The sequence below is a fragment of the Hakea prostrata genome, chromosome 1 (genome assembly GCF_041222555.1).
Source record: "Hakea prostrata isolate BN-2017 chromosome 1, UWA_Hpros_2, whole genome shotgun sequence".
Lineage (NCBI taxonomy): Eukaryota > Viridiplantae > Streptophyta > Magnoliopsida > Proteales > Proteaceae > Hakea > Hakea prostrata.
The window spans coordinates 23,534,462-23,554,339 of NC_142600.1; the positions used below are offsets into that span (position 1 = coordinate 23,534,462).

At 40.6% G+C, this 19,878-nt stretch overlaps 1 protein-coding gene across 2 annotated transcripts; it reads right to left on the reverse strand.

Annotated features, from left to right (window-relative positions):
• Positions 1-247: 247 nt before the first annotated feature.
• LOC149028362 (putative myosin-binding protein 4) lies at positions 248-19,219 on the reverse strand. Of its 2 annotated transcripts, XM_089136067.1 has the most exons (4): positions 19,068-19,219; positions 17,689-18,905; positions 16,016-17,547; positions 248-556 (listed from the first exon to the last, which is right to left on the reverse strand). In XM_089136067.1, exons 2-3 carry the CDS (start codon positions 18,818-18,820, stop codon positions 16,037-16,039), a joined length of 2,643 nt encoding a protein of 880 aa, XP_088992193.1. In that variant the 5' UTR covers positions 18,821-18,905; positions 19,068-19,219; the 3' UTR covers positions 248-556; positions 16,016-16,036. The 2 variants fall into 2 exon arrangements, with proteins under 2 accessions (XP_088992193.1, XP_088992185.1); XM_089136059.1 differs by having other exon boundaries at positions 17,689-19,219.
• Positions 19,220-19,878: the final 659 nt, after the last annotated feature.

Below are 19,878 nucleotides of genomic sequence, written 5' to 3' on the forward strand. Positions count from 1 at the left end.
CTTCTATCTTGGGTAGCAATCTATCCTTCCAAATCAAGATTATCTTATTGTGTATAAAGATCATATATTGTATTTCTTTGTAGACTCTGATATTACCATATGAGAGAAAATGCTAGTTCCATTATGAATATGTAATGACTAACTCAATAGAAGAGCTGAAATGATTTTGTCTTTCTTCTTTGTATTCTATATTTTCTCTTTATTTTATAACAGAAACTATCTTTTACATCAGAAAAAATCACAGCCTTGTACAATTAGACCACTACCCAAAAACTAGTAGAAAACTCAACATGAGGAAAGCCGATATTGAATACAAAACATATCAGATAGAAGCACAAGCCAAGAAAAGCAAAATGGCACCCTCAAACTGGATGATGCCAAACTCTTGGAGAATTGTCAGTCCACAGAAAAATCGTGCAGCTGCTAATAACTGTACATACAGATCCTTAACCAAACTTTGCAAGGATTGTCGGTATATATGTAACAAATCTTGCACCCCATTTACCCAAGTCTTGGATGATAATTAGCTGTTTCAAACTTTGGTTTCCTTCTGTATCTGAAATATCCAAGTATCAATGAAGTCAGCAAAATGCTTCTGCATACTGATGTCTTCACCAAAATATAAGCACATGAAATGCTAGCTATTCTAGACAGTAAACAGAAGACAGACTAAAAAAGGAAATAAGGATTGATGATTCTAATGTTTCCAAATTCTATTTCCACGTACTTGAGGGGGCAAAAAGATCTAGGAAGATTATATTTATCGTTACCTCTAATTGCGTGGTAAACAACTTTGTCTCATTCTTGGTTTTATATGTTAGTGATACATACATTCTCATACCGGTAGCAGCTTATGTCCAGTTGTATCAAACTCTCATGATGTCACCTAGATAGGCTGACTAGGTTCCCGTGTTCTCTTTGTTTATATCAAGAAAATCTAATGATATCCATTTATAGCAGATGTTCCAGTGATGTAACCAAAAAGACCACAGGAACCTGCAGCCAACAAACACCACCTCGGCCACATGAGATCATTGCTCCTACTTAATTCAGTGTGGCTAGCAGGGAATGAAGCAAATCATGGAGAGTTGCTCCTTGACACCTTATCTGGTAGAGGCAGTGAAGATATCTGGATCAGGCATGGTTGCCGGTCAGAAAAAATTCCAAACCAACCGATCAACACCCAGCAAGGACCATAGAAGAAATAATCAAAGAAAGCCAAAAAACAATTCAGGATTTAAACCGAGGTTCGTGCAAGACCACTTGGAGGGAGACAACTCACCACCACGGTGAGAAAGAAAGGTTAGAAGGTGGAGGAGTTGCAAAAGGTGAATGAAGGGGAGGGACCATCGAGAGTGAGTCACGATAGAGAGGGAAAGAGACCTGCGCCGGGGGGGGGGAAGAGTTTGGGGGTAGTGGTGGTGCTTGGTGAATCTGAAAGGGGAAAAGAGAGTAGTATAGAATGTCTGTGGTGGCAGGGCTGTAGATGCAGAAAACAAGAAATTGAAAGATAAGAAAAAGGAGAGCAAAAAGGTACCAGATTGTGGTCTTGTTGTAGATCCTAGGTATGATACCATGTTGAGAATGGAAAAATGGCCTGCGTCAAAGTGATCATAGCCACTCTAACAAATGAATAATAAATAAAATAATAAATAATAAATAGAAGTAAGAAAGGGAAGTCCTAAATCATCCCACAACTTCACTAGCTAAGGCTGTTTCATTAATCTGTTCATCCAATCAAGGAAACCAAATTTTGAATCAAACATTCAACTCTGGACCACACGAACCCAAATCAGTCCTGCATTAGAACCAGCACATGTTCCATATTGACCAGATATCATGGACAAATTTTTCCTGGAACCAATCTGCTAATGCAGTCCCGTAGCCAATGCTTGACTAAACAAGCTTTAGGCCACTCAAGCCATCATAACATTCACCCAACTGATCGCAACACTCAATGGGACATCGCTTATGCACAAACCATAATGCTATTTCAAGGCATGCTTGACCTTCAGGATTTGAGTATTTTTAAAAAAATAATAATAATAAACATATAAGTCTTATGGTGACATAGTTGGCTTTCTCCTTATTCAGGGTAGAATTACTCGATCCATGAGCAGGTCAATGTGGCATCAACCAAACCAGACTATTACTTTTCACTACTCATCCAACAATCCCTGATTGAATGCAGCCCATTTCTAGTGCCAGTCGAGCTTAAGAAGACAGCTAAGCCAACTATCATGTGTCTGCCAACATTCTAACAGCATCCAAACTTGAACAGCACCAAACATGCTGAAGGCTCGCTACATCTATGAGCCATGGCAGACTCACCCATGCCAACTGTTATTGTTGCACAAGGTGTACCAACTAAGACCCACTATTGATCCCCAAGATAGGCACACCCACATACACAACACAGGATTGCCCAATCACTTAAGCCTGCATGCCATTAATGCATATTAGGTTCCAGTAAGCATCCACAGTCCCAAACCTCTGCCTCCCCAGCGTATGCAATGTTAGTGTTAGAATGTAATAGTGATACTCTAGTCATACGCTCTATCTATGTCAACTTAAGTTGCAATTTTTCTTCTTTATTTTCTCTCTTTTACCTCCCTAGGGAGGTGGATGTAATTCCTAATATATTTCAAGTAATGAATCTCTTGCCCATGATTTGCACTCTTCTATATTTCTCTCCTCTCTCTCCTTGCCTTCTCCTCCTTCAACTTCTCTCAACTCCTCAGCTCTTGTTCTCTGTTTACTGCTGTTCCCAGTAGTTTCTAACAGCTAGCACCTTATATTAAACATATATCAGTAACCAAAACGTAGACAGAAACACCTATCCCTCACTTTGGTTCTGAGAGTCCTACCATGAAATCCCTATGCTACAATCCCATGCTAAGATCCATTGGCAACAAGAAGGGCAAGGCACACCAACCTTCTTCAAGGTACAACTTACACATTTTGCTCTATTTCATAACTAGACATCAACCACACCCAAATAATTGTACTAGTAAACTTCGAACTGCAATGACTTTTCAAATAATTCTTGCACTTGTTCCATAAAGTTAGCATGAAGCCACAGTACTACGACATGCCTCATATCAAGACCAAAGCCATTATTGACCCACAATTCATGCCCACACATCCCTCCTCAAGTGTCATGGCCATGAAAACGGTTTAGGCATCACAGAAAGCTCCAGTTGTACACATTCAAAGTTGTTTAGCTTTAGCAGATATTTTTTGTGCCATTAAGATACATTGATCTATTTCACTAGTTATTTTACTTTTTTTTTGGAAATTTTCTATTATTGTTAGAAATCATTATTTCCCCCAACTTAGTCTTTCGTTCTGAATTAGGGATTCTATAATTGTAAAGAATCATAAGTTTATGTCGGGGATAGTTATTCTTTGCTTGCTTTTGGCCTTTTAGGTATGAGGTTTATAAACTGTCCCTACACCCCCTGCAATGGCAGACCGCAATCCTCTCGGTGCTGCAGCTCCCTGGTTCTCCGCCATACCTGAAGTGCACAACACTTTCACCAACTGATGTCTGCAGTTCTGCAAGGACTTCCTTGCTTAGGCTTGGCCCTCTTGCTTGCTTTTCCCCTCCAATCCATACTTCAACCTATCCTTCCATGCAAACCTCCCCTTCACAGCACCACACTTCTTTCCCTCTTTGTGCCTCACACTCTACTCAGATCTCTTCATACCCTTTGCCCCCATCTGCCCATAGCCCCTCAATGGGTCCCACCACTTTGCCCAAACCGATCTTTCATACCATGCCACCCTTTACCATTGGGAAGTGTTAGGATCAAGGGGTAAAATGAGAGTAAACCATGGCTGTAGGGGTAAAAAGGGCATAAATGTCTTGACAGGTCTGGAGCTGGAGTTCAAATGAGTTTTGGATTCCAAATCCTTCTCAACCTAAGGAAGAAAGCTTAGAGCCAGGATGACGAAATAGGAATTGAAATGTTTTATTCTTCTGTGTATTATTAAGAACTTTACAATCAATATATACATAGCTGGTATCTATGAAATAAGAAAGAAGCTATACAGTTGCCATCTACAGAATAGGAAGATATCCTATACAGCTACTATCTACAGAATAGGAAAAAATATCCTACCTAGAAGATTAGAATAAATGAGAAATCTACCTAGAATAGAAGAAGAGCCGAGAAGACAACAGAGCCAAAAGGACCCACAAGGAACAACCAGAGAAGACAAGATAGAAAAACAGAATAAGGAAGGCGAAACCGAGTGGGAACAAGGAATGGTTAAGAACAAGGACAACAGGCAAAACAGATGCTAAAGAAGAAGGAGGAACAATATAAGAGAAAAGAGAACAATAAGGACAACAAAGAACAGAACACCGGCCACACCGCAAGGGGACGAGACGAACACCAAACCGACAAACACAAGGGCCAGAGGAGGAAGCAGCAAGCAAGACACACAAGGCCACTCACAAAGCTCATATAGCACCAAGACACAAAACAAAAGGGAACACCAACCACAGCAACACAACCACACAAACAAAGGAAACACCAACACACCCAGACCACAGCAAAAACAAAAGGAAACGCCAACACCACCCAACACCACAGCAAAACAAAAAGAAAACCACCACACCCCACCACAACCACACCACCACAGCCCGGACCAAAGCAGACGGGCAGCAAAAAGGGGCGAACCTCCACAAAGGACCAAGCCCAGAAACCAGGGCAACCCACCAAGCCAGCCCAGCAAGCAGGGGGGGGCGCCAGGCTAATGGGCGAGCGGGCTTCCGACCGCACGCACAACCCCCGGCGAAAACAGCCCGACGAAGGGACGAAGAACGCCACACCAACGGGACGAGCCGAAGGCGAGAACCAAGGCGGGGACGACCCAGCGAGGAAAGCAGGCCGCACGCGGGGGAAAGCACAAAACCCCAAAGAGGAGGGGGAGGGGGCGCCCACAGGGCCCCACGAGGGGGGAGACCGGAGGAGAAGACGGACAACACAGACAAGCCCGAAGACCCAGGGAACCACCACGCGGAAGAGCGGGGGGGAGGGGAAGGGGAACACACACGAACAACGGGAGAAAAACGGAAAGAGGAGCCGGGCAACCAGGGAACCAACAAGGCAAGAGGAAGGAAGGGGGGAAGACCAGGGAGGGGAACGGAGCAAACAGGAGGAGGGAAGAAGGGAAGCACCGGAAACCAACAGAGAAAGGAAGGGGGGGGGGGGAGGGAGGAACAAGGGGCGGGGACGGGAGGGGAGGAACACCCAAGGAAGGGACAACAAAGACCCGGGGAAAAAAGAGAACGAAGAGACAAAGAGCAAAGGACCGGAAACGAGGACAGAAGAAAAGAAAAGGAAGGCGAAAGAGGGAGACAGGAAGGAAACAAGGACACAGAAAGGAGCAAAAGAAGAAGGAGGAACAAAAGAGAAAAGAGAACAAAGGACAACAAGAAGACCGGGCAGAGGGGGAGGAAACAAACGAACCGGGAGAGGGGAAGGAGAAAAGGGTACACAAGAAAGCACAAAGAGACAAAACAAAGGAAAAACGCCCCCAAACAAAAGAAAACACCCCCCCCCACCCGCCCTTGGCCAAAGCGGGGGCAAAGGGGGTTCACAGGCCGCCGCGGGTTCCTGGCCGCGCCGGGGGGGCGTCTAGGCTTGGGCGAGCTGGGTTTCTTTGTTCTGCCGATCAGAAGATTACAATAAATGAGAAATCTACCTAGAATAGAAGATTACAATCAATGAGAAATCTACCTAGAATAGAAGATTGCAATAATAAGAAAAATACTTGTAATAGAATATTACAATCTGATCTACTTAGATTAAAAATACTAATAAAATATTATGATATGATTCTAAGATTTTCCACACTCCCCCTCAAGCTGGTGAATAGGCATTCTCCATTCCCAGCTTGGATATGCATTTTTGAAAGGCTGAGCTGCTCAATCCTTTAGTAAGTACATCAGCAAGTTGACTATGTGTAGACACAAACGGCGTACAAATCAATCCGCTATCCAGCTTCTCTTTGATGAAGTGTCTGTCAATCTCAATGTGCTTGGTTCGATCATGTTGAACAGGGTTATGTGCTATACTGATTGCTAATTTGTTGTCACAGTAGAGTCTCATTGGTCCACCCCAATCAACCTTTAGGTCTTCTAAGATAATCTTCAACCAAAGTAATTCACATATTCCTTGAACCATTGCACGAAATTCGGCTTCTGCACTTGACCGGGCCACAACATTCTGCTTCTTGCTCCTCCATGTCACAAGATTGCCACCAAGAAATGTGCAATATCCTGTGGTGGACCTTCTATCTACTGTTGACCCTGCATAATCAGCATAGTGTATGCTTCTAGTATCATTCCTTTATTCCTTCTAAATAAAAGGTCTCTCCCTAGCGTCCCTTTTAAATATTGTAGCACACGGTGAGCTGCATGCAAGTGAATTTCCTTTGGACTGTGCATGAATTGGCTGATTACACTAACTGCATATGCTATGTCTGGCCTTGTGTGAGACAAGTAGATTAGTCTTCCTACTAGTCTTTGATACATCTCTCGGTCCACAACAACATCTTCTTTCGCATTCCCAAGTTTACTGTTGGGATCTATTGGAGTGCTTGCTGGTTTACATGCGGCCATTCCTGTTTCTTTAAGGAGATCAGTGATATACTTTTGCTGAGAGATGAAAATGCCTTGTTGAGAGTGAGCAACTTCAATGCCAAGGAAGTATTTTAATCTTCCTAAAACCTTGATCTCAAATTCCTTAGCCAAGCATTGAGTCAAATTTTGTTTCTCTTTTTCTTCATTTCCTGTCACTATTATGTCATCAACATACACAAGTAGTGTCGTGACTCCCCAGATGATGAGTGCTTGATGAACAATGTATGGTCTCCTTGACTTTGCTTGTAACCCATACTAATCATGACTTTAGTAAATCTGCCAAACCATGCCCGCGATGACTGTTTGAGTCCATATAAGGCCTTTTTTAACTTGCATACAATATTAGCAGCTAAATTCTTCTCATAACCCGGTGGAACCTCCATGTAAATTTCTTCCTTTAGTTCACCATGCAAGAATGCATTTTTAACATCAAACTGTTGCAAGTCCCAACCATAATTTTCCGCCAAGGATAATAAGATTCTGATAGTATTCATTTTTGCAACTGGAGCAAATGTTTCAAGGTAGTCAATCCCGTAAGTTTGGGTGTAGCCCTTAGCTACCAACCTTGCTTTGTACCTTTCTAAAGATCCATCTGCTCGATTCTTCAATGTATATACCCATTTGCACCCCACAGGTTTCTTCCCTTCTGGTAATCTTACAAGTTCCCATGTTCCATTGCTTTCTAATGCTTCCATCTCCACATTCATAGCTTGCTTCCACTCCTTATTGGATAAAGCCTCAGATAAGGTGTTAGGAATGGCAATGGTGTTTAAACTTACTAGAAAGGCTCTATAAGAAGGGGAAAAATGTTTAAAGGACAAGAATTGGGCAAGAGGGTATATGGGTTTCGTTGTGCATTCTCTAGTGCCTTTCCTAATAGCAATAGGAAGGTCTAGTTCATTACTATCTGTGGGCACATCAGATTCAGTTTGTAGTGAAGGATTAGTCATTTGTACCTCATTTCCAGAATTTGGATTGGAGTCTTGAACTTGAAGTGATTCTGGAACAAGATTCTTCTTCCTTGAGAACACCTTTCCTTTGCCAAATCTCACATGCTCAATATCAGAAATAGGATCATTCATTTCAAAGTTTGACATATATTCATGTTGTTCACAGTTTGACACAGGCGATTTGACACAAGTTTAAGTTGTTCACAGTTTGACTCAGGTGACATAGTGAAGTATTTGGGAGTGAACTCTAAGTCAAGTAAGGAATTCCCATTCTTATCTTCCATTATTGAATTCTCCCCCTGAAGATGAGGTGTGGAAAAATAAGACTTATGTTCATGAAAAGTGACATCAATGGAAACATATAACCTTTTTTAAGGAGGGTGATAGCACTTATAGCCCTTTTGAGTGGAGGAATATCCTATAAATAAACATTTGAGTGCTCTAGGATCTAATTTACCCCGATGTGGTCCATGAATATGAACAAATGAGACACACCCAAAAATTCGAGGAACAAGGTTATTTGTCGTTTGTAGGTTTGGGTAGAACTGGGAAAGGACATCCATTGGACTATTGAATCCTAAGACTCTCGAAGGCAGCCGATTTATGAGATGAGTTGCTGTGAGGACTGCTTCCCCCCAAAATGACTTAGGCACATTGTATTAGAATAGGGAGGCTCTAGTTACATCAAGAAGGTGGCCATTTTTCTGTTCAGCTACTCCGTTTTGTTGTGGGGTATCAACGCACGATGACTCATGTATAATTCCCTCCCTTTGAAAGAATGGAGTTAGAATTTGATTGAAATAGTCTCTGGCATTATTAGATCTAAATCTTTTTATACTAACTCCAAATTGGTTTTTAACCATGGAATGGAAGTTAGGAAGAACACAACTAATGTCGGATTGTTTTTTAGTAGAAAAATCCATGAGACGCGAGTGCAATCATCAATGAATGACACGAACCACCTAGCCCCAGACACATTAAGAACTCTAAAAGGACCCCAAATATCACTATGAATGAGATAAAAGGGGATGGAACTTCTTTTCTTGCTTAAAGGAAGTGGTACACGCTTGTGTTTAGCAAGCTCACAACAAAGGCTAGTAAGCACGTCACACGCGCACTGGGAGACTCAACAACCTCCACCCACAGCGAATCATACGCCAACATCACAATGAAACTCATCGACATGTATGCCTTGAAACAAAGAAGGAAACAAAAGACTGATTACCCTAAAGGAAGGATGTCCAAGTTTGTGATGGTAAAGCCAGATTTTTTTCTTTATTGGTTTGAGAAGGACTACCATTAGTAGCACATGATTGGCTTGGTGCCTTAAGGTAGTAGAGTCCATCCCTTTCTCTAGCATGTCCAATCATCCTCCCCGAATCCTTGTCCTGAAATATACAATGACTATGGTGAAAGACTACATTACAATGTAAATCTTGCGTGAGTTTCTTCACAGAAACAAGATTTGTAGATAGTCTAGGAACATGTAGGACATTTTTCAAGGTGAGGAATGAGTTGAGCTTAATATTTTCCAGTTCCAGCCACAGTAGTTAACGAGCCATCAGCAGTAACTATCTTCCTACTACTTGGACAGGGAGAATATGTGGTGAAAAGATTTGGTGAGTGTGTCATGTGGTCAATTGCACCTGAATCTATGATCCAGGAGCTTGGAAGAGAATTACTAGAGACATTTAATCCAATAGAAAGAGGAAACTCACCTGAATATGCCAAAGAACATGTACCTAGTTTTTTGTTAAGGTTGCTCAAAAGAGTTTTTACAAGTTCTATGTCATCCTGATTAAGGCTAGCAACCTCTTTATTAATGGCTTCAAGTTGCTGTGCAGATGTAACATGCGCCTGACCATTATTTCCAGATTGCTCTCCTTTGTGCCGCCACTCTCGGCTAGGAGGTTTACCATGAAGTTTTGCAGCATCTTTCCCGTGTGTGACAAGCTTTCTTATAGTAGGTACACCATAGATTGTCTCTGTTTTGCAATTCTCCATTCTGCAGATTTTTGATTGTCTGATCAAATGCAGTCCCGAAAGTAACCTCTCTTGGTTCTGACATACTCTTTGTAGGTGCTTAAAAATAGTATGTGAAACAGTAACCAAAGATGCAATAGAACGACAGATAAGGCGGAGAAAAAAAAATATGTTTTTCAGGTAAGGAAAAATAAACAAAACAGAGCTGAATAAAGAATGGCGATAAAGGCCAAAGGAAGAATAATCTCTGTGTGGCAGAAACTCCAGAGATTAAAGGCAATGAAGGCCTAAAAGCTGGACAGCAATCTCAAGATTGGTTGGCTCTGATACCATAACGAAATAAGAATTGAAATGTTTTATTCTTCTGTATATTATTCAGAACTTTACAATCAATATATACACAGCTGCTATCTATGAAATAGGAAAGAAGCTATACATTTGCCAGCTACAAAATAAGAAGATATCCTATACAGCTACTATCTACAGAATAGGAAAAAATATCCTACCTAGAAGATTAGAATAAATGAGAAATCTACCTAGAATAGAAGATTACAATAAATGAGAAATCTACCTAGAATAGAAGATTACAATCAATGAGAAATCTACTTAGAATAGATGATTGCAATAATAAGAAAAATACATGTAATAGAATATTACAATCTGATCTACTTAGATTAAAAATACTAATAAAATATTATGATATGTGATAGGTCTCTAATATCACAAGTCTACACTCGACAGGGAAAGTAAATCCCTAAATTCTAGGGAAGGAAACGATTCGAAGATTCGAAGAGTCCTATTGTATTCAGGTTACTTTTTAGGATTAGATTGAAGAGTCATTACATTCAGGTTAGAGTCATATTACATTCAGGTTACTTTTGAAGAGTCCTATTCGAATTCATGTTACTTTTGAAGAGTCTTATTCGAATTGGGATGATTCTGTTAATTAATATTGTAGGAACGTAATTGCTATAAATAGGGGGAAGGAAGAGTAGAAGAGACATGTTTTGAGATATAGAGAAGTTTATGTGAGAGCCATTGCTCTTGGGTAGCCGTAGGAATCACCTACTGCTGGTAGAATGTATTGTTTCTTATTCAACTTTTATTCAAAGTCCCTTTTTTCTTCTTGAGTTATTCCACCTTGTTAAATAGCCTCATTCGGGACCTAACAAATTGGGTTTGTCAATCTGGGAGGTGATGGCATTACCTTTGTTTCCCGGTGAAGGAGGAGTTCGAGAGATGGATTTTGGAGGTTCTTCTCTTTTGCTGGGAGAACCAGATCGAGAAAGAACAGTGGTTGGGGGTGGCGATCCAACATCTAGAAGGAGAGGCACTTGACTAGATCTATCACAAGAATTGGACGGCATTTTCTTGGACGGGATTTAAGAAGCCCTGAGGTGTGAGTTTAGCAACGGGAGACAACCGACATCAAATTTGGAGATAGACAACAACCAGGTTGAGAAGTATCGAATGAAGGATGAAGTACTCGCTACTGAAGTCAAGCATCACCAAACGTGGTTAGCAAAAAGATGAAGATAGGATTGGCGAAGATACCTACCGGACCAGAGTGGAGGAGCAATATTCTCTGTATAAAATCGAGATGCGATAGTGAAGAAGCATAGAAAGCAGGTACAATCGACGGCAAGTTGCAGGCGGCCAAAAATTCTATTCGCAAAGGAAGAAGACAATGGAGTATTAGGGTTTTTGGGGTTGGTTCGGTTCACCTCAAACCGGTTCGTGGGTTTGGTCCAATCCCTATGAGCCAAAGATTGTGTTATTTGGGCCTTAATCAGTTATGTTTTGTCTCAAACTTAAGGCCCAAACAAACCCAACACAAAGACTGGGCCGCTAGACCCCCAAAGAAACCCCCTTGGGTCAAGCCCACTCCATTAAACCCTGCTGAAGAGATTTTCAGATTTTCAGATTTTCACCTTGAGGACAAGGTGAAACTGTTGGAGGGGAGTATTGATAGGTCCCTAGTATCACAAGTCTACACTCAACAGGGAAAGTAAATCCCTAAATTCTAGGGAAGGAAACGATTGGAAGATTCGAAGAGTCCTATTGTATTCAGGTTACTTTTTAGGATTAGATTGAAGAGTCATATTACATTCAGGTTACTTTTGAAGAGTCCTATTCGAATTGGGATGATTCTGTTAATTAATATTGTAGGAACGTAATTGCTATAAATAGGGGGAAGGAAGAGTAGAAGAGACATGTTTTGAGATATAGAGAAGTTTATGTGAGAGCCATTGCTCTTAGGTAGCCGTAGGAATCACCTACTGCTGGTAGAATGTATTGTTTCTTATTCAACTTTTATTCAAAGTCCCTTTTTTCTTCTTGAGTTATTCCACCTTGTTAAGTAGCCTCATTCTGGTACCTAACAATCACAAACACAACTATGAGCTAATGGTCTATTTATGTGTTCAAGATAGGCATATTCATACATAAAGTCATACATCCAAGTAGAGAGCATATATTGCACAGAAGCAGTCCAAATGCTATAAAATGCAAGATTCTAAGGACTGAAGGAGTGGAAGACCAACCTTGGACATCCCCACGTGCAAACACAAGCTCAAGGCTCAAAAATGACATGAAGACCTCTCTTGAAGATCATGCATATAGATTAGGAAAGTGGAACATGCAAATGCATGCATTTATCAAGTCAGACCTTATAAGAAACTAATCATATGGGCAAAGAGGACTACTGAGTCAGTCCTTAGGGGCATGGAATCTTGAAATTATTTTTAGAAAAGCCAATAAGCCCACAGTCTATGTGCCGGTCGAGCGACAGATGAATAAGCCTGATCGACTGCCACCATTCTAGAGAGCTTATGGTATGTACCATGAAGAACTTCTAGTCGACCAGAAGACCACCAAGCCTTATGGACGACCGCCAATTGACCATGAGGGGAAAGTTGTGTTCAAATGTCTAGTTTCCAACGGCTAGAATGAGCCAATTGGGGATGTTCAAGTCAACCATGAATCTAGAAGTATGACCGTCTTATATCCGTTGGGACCTGTTAGAGAGTTAATAACATACTAGAAAAGTAATAAGGTTTGAGTAATAGGGGCAATAAGGGAAATCAGGGTAGGAAAGATCCCAACGATAGATTTATTGGAGTCCATATTAGACTCCATCGTGGGTATTCTGCTTCCTTCTTTATTGCTGTGATTTTCCTATAATAAAGACTAAAATCTCTCTAAGGGTTTAATCATCAAGACTCGAGAGAGGAAACTCTCAAGGCTTTTCTCTCATTCTTCTCTTCCTTCTCATACTCGACTTCTTCTTCTTCTTTTTCTGATCAATTCACATGGTACCAGAGCCTGGTTGTATTTAAACTCTCAAATTCCAAAGTGTATCGGTTCAGAAAACCTTTGCACCACGAAGAAGAAACATTACACCTTGGTTTGTGAAGACTAAACAGTTTTTGTTTGAAGAGGGGAGAGGGGGACAGCACCTTATGCTTGTTTCTTGGTTTTCTGGATATCTCCATGGAGTTAGAAGTTTCTAAACTTCTAATCTTGTTTGAAGACTCTAAGCCAAAACTACTGGATTTGATGTTAGTAGTTGGTTTCTGAAATTTTTGTTTATTGGGATTTTTTTTAAGTGATTGCTCTACAATTTTGAGCTTTCTGCTTAAACCAGAAGTTATGGTGTTTTGCTGCTACAAATCTTTCTGCAAATTTGTTCTGTGAAAAGATTAAATATTGGTTCTGAGATATTCTGGTTCAATTTTTCTGGATTTGCAAGTGTGATTGATCTGTTGTGGATTGACTACTGGTTCTGAAATTTTTTTTCCTTCTGGGTTGTTATTCTTCGACTGAGAATCTATTCTGCTACTGAGAAGTTCTTTATAGTTGGGAACTGCTGTGAGGATCAATTTTGATATAGAAGAATCTTATAGTTGGAAATTTACCTTTCTGCTGCTGCTGTTATATTTCAGATTTGAAGTTCTTTTCAGAAATTATTTCTGAAGATCTGTTGTTGCTACTTCTTATTTATTGCTGCTGCCACCTTGTTTCCAGTAGACGATACTAAAGTCAGATTAAGTCAGTATGTCTATATCTGAAACTAAGTCTGAGCCCAGAAGTAATATGACTGAGAGCACAAGTGCACAACCACATCCGATCGTATTTCTGAACAAAAACTTCAAGGGACTGTTAATTTCCATCAATGGAAAAAAATAGTTAAAGTTGTGTCGACTGGTGGCGGGCAACAAGACCATCTCACTGTGTCAACTGGGAATGATACATGGAAGACTATAGATGCTCAAATTTTAGGACAGATGCTGAACTCTATGGAAAGAAATATTGTTGACTTAGTTACGCATACTGACACAGTGAAGGAGTTATGAGATTACCTGAACATTTTATATTCTGGACAGAACAAACTTTCCCTCATCTATGAGGTTTCACAGGAATTCTATAGGGTTGATAGGAAAGGCAAACCTTTAACCCAATATTTTGCAGACTTTAAGAAAATGTATGAAGAATTGAATGCTATCCTACCCATTTCATTGGATATCGTTGAAATGCAAAATCAGCGGGAAGAACTTGCAGTTATGGGTTTTTTTGGGAGGACTCAGGAAGGAATTTGACTCAGTTAGAGCACAGATTTTGGGGGAAGATAAGATACCGTCATTGTCTGAAATATTTTCCCGAGTGCTTCGTGTTTCTAAAGAAAACTCACATGAGTCCAGCCCCACCAATAATTCTGCATTAAAATCTTTTACTCCAAACCATGGCTCTAGTGGAGGGTCAAGAACTAGAGCTACTCATGGACGTGGGGTGGAGGATCAAGCAAAACCCCCAATACTCAAGGATCTATTGATTCTACTGGGAATGTCATGACTTGTCATCATTGTGGTTGTCCAGGACATACACAGAGGTCTTGTTGGAAGTTTCATGGCAAGCCCCCTCAGGTTGCTAATATTGCATCATCCGAGTCATCTACTACTACCACTCCTCAAGTCCAATGGGAAGACTGTGAAAATGTCTGATGAGGAATATGTTTGGTTCACCTAGTTTTAGGCACTTCAGTCTCAGCCACCCACGGCCACCTTTTAGACAGGTAATGCTACAGCTTGTGTTTCTACCTCCCGTCCCTGGATCATTGACTCAAAGGCATCTGATTATATGACTAGGTTCTCAAGTAACCTTTGTCCTTTCTCCCTTCCTTTTCCATTGTGACCCTTGCTGATTATTCCCATGCCAATGTTAGGGACTGTCAGTCTCACCCCCACCTTATCTCTATCTTTTGCCTTATGCTTACCTGAGTTTCCCTTTTAACTTAGTATTTCTTCATAAATTAACCACCACTTACAATGGTTCTATTACCTTTTTCCCTGGTTATTGTGTTCTTCATGATCTTACGACGAAGAGGATGCTTTGTAGAGGCCGTGAGTCAGGAGGGTTGTATTTGTTTGATGACATTTCCCCTGTTGCATGTTAAGGCATGTCCACCCTTCACCAAAATTCAGTGATGTTCAAATAGTTTGAAAATTTTAGATAAACATTTTTGTTCCATTTCTTCTTTACCTTGTGAGTCTTGTGAGTCTTGTCAGTTTGGGAAGCTTCATCGTGTTAGCTATCCACCTTGAGTTAATAATAGGGTAGACAAACATTTTTCTCTTGTTCATTCTGATGTGTGGGGACCATGTCCTGTTACTTCTACTTTGGGTTTTCAGTATTTTGTTACATTTTTCATGCTTGCAAACTGGTTTTGTCCATGTAGAAGTTGTTGACAATTGACACTGCATTGGAAAATGGTAACGGGATTCACCCATTCTATTCTCCTGCATCTTTGGCAGCTTAATAATTCCTCCGTAATTCTAAGAAAATAACCAGTCCCCCTGAAGTTCATTTTCTATTTTGAAAGGTTAAAAGGGTCAAAAAAGAATGGAAGCCCAATAACATTCTAAAATATTTATTTTGTTCACTATACTTCACTTTCACTACCTGACAGCTGTTTTATTCACCAGACATCTTTTGGGGCCTACATCCTTGAATAGCAAGAGTTCACATTTTATTAAGCTAAAGAGAGATCGAGCAGCATAAAAGACACAAAACATTTTAGTGGAAGTTTAAGCAAAAAGGAAGTCCGTCCAGATAGCTACCTCTTCTTTATGCCTATTAAAAGTGACAGATAGAACCAACACTATTACAGACAAGTTTTTATACTAGATGAAAACAAACTGGAACAGAATAAAAGCATAATAGAATAACATTAATATGAAAAGAGTTGAAAGTAGTTTTGGAGTAAAATGCAAATGGCATTGTTGAACAGCACATTATGCACAGATTGTGATAATCTTCCAGGTGTTACGAATCAAACTAAAATATGAGGTAACACAATGTTATTACATATTTAGCTAAATAGGTAAGACAATGACAGAGAACCAGAACCAGAGCCAGTAGGAAAGCTTACCCTCAGGTCACCAGACAAAACTCAAGCAATAGCTTTCTCTCTTTTACTCATGCCTATTTTTCGTAGTTCACGAAGGTGGTGAGCTATCTCTCGAACAAACTTTGTTCCTTCATCCCCATTCCTTAGAGAATTAATAGCATGCTCAAGAAAGTCTCTGTCTGCCTCCAGTGCCCCCAACCTCTCATTCAGGTTTGACACTTCATTTCCAAGTGCATCCAAACCATACACTCCACCAGCCATGACGAAGTCCTGCCTATCACAATCGATATGGCTATTTTCATTATCAGCAGAAACATGGTTCTCAACTGGAGTATTGTCTCTTCCTTTTTCTTCAGTTAGGACACCATTTTGCACTGAAAAATTAATGCCTGTTATCCGATTAGTTCCTTGAGCTGACTCATTTTGATGAATTCCTTCCAGATCATCTGTTCCATGGGTATTGGAATACCGACCATACAATTCCACATAAACCCCATTATTAGAAAATAGATGCAGCCTCTTCTCCAACTTCTTCATACGTTGGGATATATATAGCCTTTCGTCTTCAAAGTCTAATGCTGAACTTTTTGAAGTGTTCATACAAATTATTTCTTCGAGATTATTAAGGCTCTCAGATTCTCTAGTAACTGGTGAGTAATATGGCGTATCAGCATTACCATTACTGCCACTTAGATCTGAGCACTCCACTCTCCTGTGTACTGCTCTCAACTCACATGCTGACCCCTGTACTTCATCCAACAGTGCTTCATCTGGGAAGTTTTCCCTGTAAAATTCAAGCTCTGCTTCCAGATCTTGAATGTCTTTTTCCCTTTCAGCCAGAAGATCATTTGCCTTTTGCAATGCTTCCATATCATACTCTGCCTGTTCTTCCATCATTCGTAAATACTGCAAGGCTTCCATATGCAGAGCTGCCTTTTCCTCTTGCAACCTAGTAATCATAGCCATTGCCTGATTAGCAGCAACAGCAGCAGCATTCCTTTCTTCATCCAATTCCTTGTGCAAAGCACCCATTGATCTCCGGTAATACTCAGCCTGTTGTTTCAATCGATCAACCACACTTTCACCTTCAAATTCACTGCCAATGCTTCCATCCCAGGACTCGAACCCAGAATCATTTCTTTCAAGCGAAATCTTCTTTTGAAGTTTCTGCACCCCAGTAGAGCTGGAAGAATCAGTACTCTTAACTTCATCACCATTTTCATGCACTTTGGGACTCGTATCATTCACTGACTCAAGCCCTTGAACAGAAGATAATTCTGACAGCATTGGCTTGATATCTTCACTGACTCTGGCAGTATCCTTCCCGCTAAGTTGTTCTGCGAGCAGAGCAGACGTTTGACTTCTCTTGCCCAAAACAGCCAACTTGTATGCATCAGAAATAGAATTAGGCATTTGTGAACTAGGAACATTTGAAACCTGGTCTGTTTTCAAATCCAATATAGTTCTTGTGCTTGAACCCATTCCTGGTTTACAGACTTCACCACTTTCTGTTGCAGAATTGTGCCCAGTATCAAAAGTTGCTGTAGCATCTACTGCAAGAACCATTTGATGTAAGAGAACAGTAAAAAGGTAAACACAATTGCACGAGCAGGTATTTTTGTCTTTTTTTAATTCTTTTTTGGGGGTGGGGTGAATGAGCATAACAGAGAAAGAAAAAGAGATGGAGAATTTACAGTCGTCTCCTAGTACTTCAATAGGGGCTTCAGTCACAGAGGTTGATGCAGGAAGGTCATCTAGTGGCATTAGATCACATGCTGCAGAAGGATTGATGCTCTTTTCAACATGGTTCCAGTTAAGCTCTTCCAAGCCATATCCAGTGGCGACATCAGGTGCACAATATGTGACACCATGAGGCTTGTCTACTTCTAGTTGCACAGGAGAAATTAACACTGAAGGATCAGTAATAGAAGCCTCATGGAACTTGTTCTCTGGACTAGCTGGCTGAGTCTCCTGCTGCAAATATTGAGATGGTAAATCTTCCTTGAAATCATCTGGTTCACAAGCCAGAGCACTTGCATCATCTTCATCAGAAAATGGGACTTCGGACTCAGTATCAGATGAAATCTTCAGCTCAGTGTACCCTATATGAGACAAATGATCACCACCATTACTCCCTCGAGGAGTCCCTCGAGGAGAAGCTTTCATCAATCCAGATAGTATCTCTCTTCTTTTCTGCATGCTAAGCTGTGATTGAAAATGTTTTTTCACTGTAGAACCCACTGTAGGAACATTAGGTAGTTCAACCTCAGGTGCAATCAATCTGGTTGGGAGAAACTTATGGGCTGACAATCTCGATGTCCATGGATTATTGCAACAACAACAGGACTTTGTCCTATAAGAATCATGAGTAGAACCATTCAGAGTTCGATCCTCATCAACACGATGTCCAAGATCCATTCCCAATTTCCCCACCAACAACCTGTATGTTTCAGCATTGGACTTGTTTTCCGTAGCAAAGGAGAAGAAGCAAGCTTCGCATACTCCGTGGATATCAGCAAGCTTATCATGAACATGGCAGAGAATCAATGATGAGATCTCTACCTTATGTTTGCAACATATTAAATTTTTATAGAAACCAGGTTTTTCATTACCCAGGACATGATCAAGTCTTGAGCACAAAAGACAGGGGATTTGCAATTCCCAGTACTTGGCAAATTTTGTCACCAGATAGGAGAAAATTGCATCTAAGAATAACAGAAAAATCAGCAACCATTCTAGAACAGCAGAAGCCAAGACGATTCTGAAGGCTTTAGAACACCTGAGTCCTTTAACAGATGAAGTCCCACTTGTAGCCATACCCATCATGATCAATGAGGCAATTAAGCAAGGCCCCTGGATGGGCAAATCAAAGACAACGCCAATTGCATAGACGAAAACAAACTCCAATCCCCTAATAAAGATGCCCAATATATAGAGGCGAGTATAAGACTTGACCATCAATTATTCAAAATCAACAGTTAACACAATAACTGAGGCACATATAAGCAGGCAAAAGGAGATACATGAGGAGCAGATATGCGAACAACTAGCGGATAAAGGAGGAAGAAGATACCTTAAGTAATGTCAGAAGCAATTTTCATTCAACCCAATCGCAGAAAATGACCAAAACCCTCCACAAACAGACCCGTAAACTGCAATGGAAGATTGCCTCACTTATTCAAAGAAAACGAACTACGAACGTTAAGCCCGGAATGGGAAGTTAAACAAAATTCAGGATTGAAATGAAATGAATAAATGAAACCGAACACACTTTGGGCAAAATTCCGAACCCAAGCTGATCATCCAATAAACAGCACACCAAAAGAAGATTGAACTCAGAATGCGATCATAAAATCAAGACGTGCAACTTCTTCCTATTCTTGGCAGCACACATAATTGAACCCACGATTAATCGAAAATCAGCAAAGAGGAAACACAATGGTCCAACAGAGAAATGGAATTCTATGACAGATCTGTACCTAACTTACGAAATGAGGAGTGGAAAACGCCGACAAGATATACAAATCGGGCGCAACTACAGGTACCGACGAGGACCGAAAGGCAGAAAGTAAACATTATTCCGTTATCACAAATGACTTGAGATTCCAAGAACTCCAATTATAAGGAGAAAATAAAAATGCAGAAGTGGGGGAAATGTTCTAATGGTTTGAAAAGGGAAACGGAGAGGGAATCATGTAAGTTATACAAAAAAAAAAGATCAAAAGGAATCGAGAAAGGGAATTATCGAATGGAATTATAAAATAAAATAAAAATTCAATTCAATTGCAGGGACGTCCTTGTGAATGAACAGCAATGACCGTTGACGCCAACGGAATTCTATTTTTGTTGACCCAAAACCTGTCTGGAACCTTTCTTTATATGTT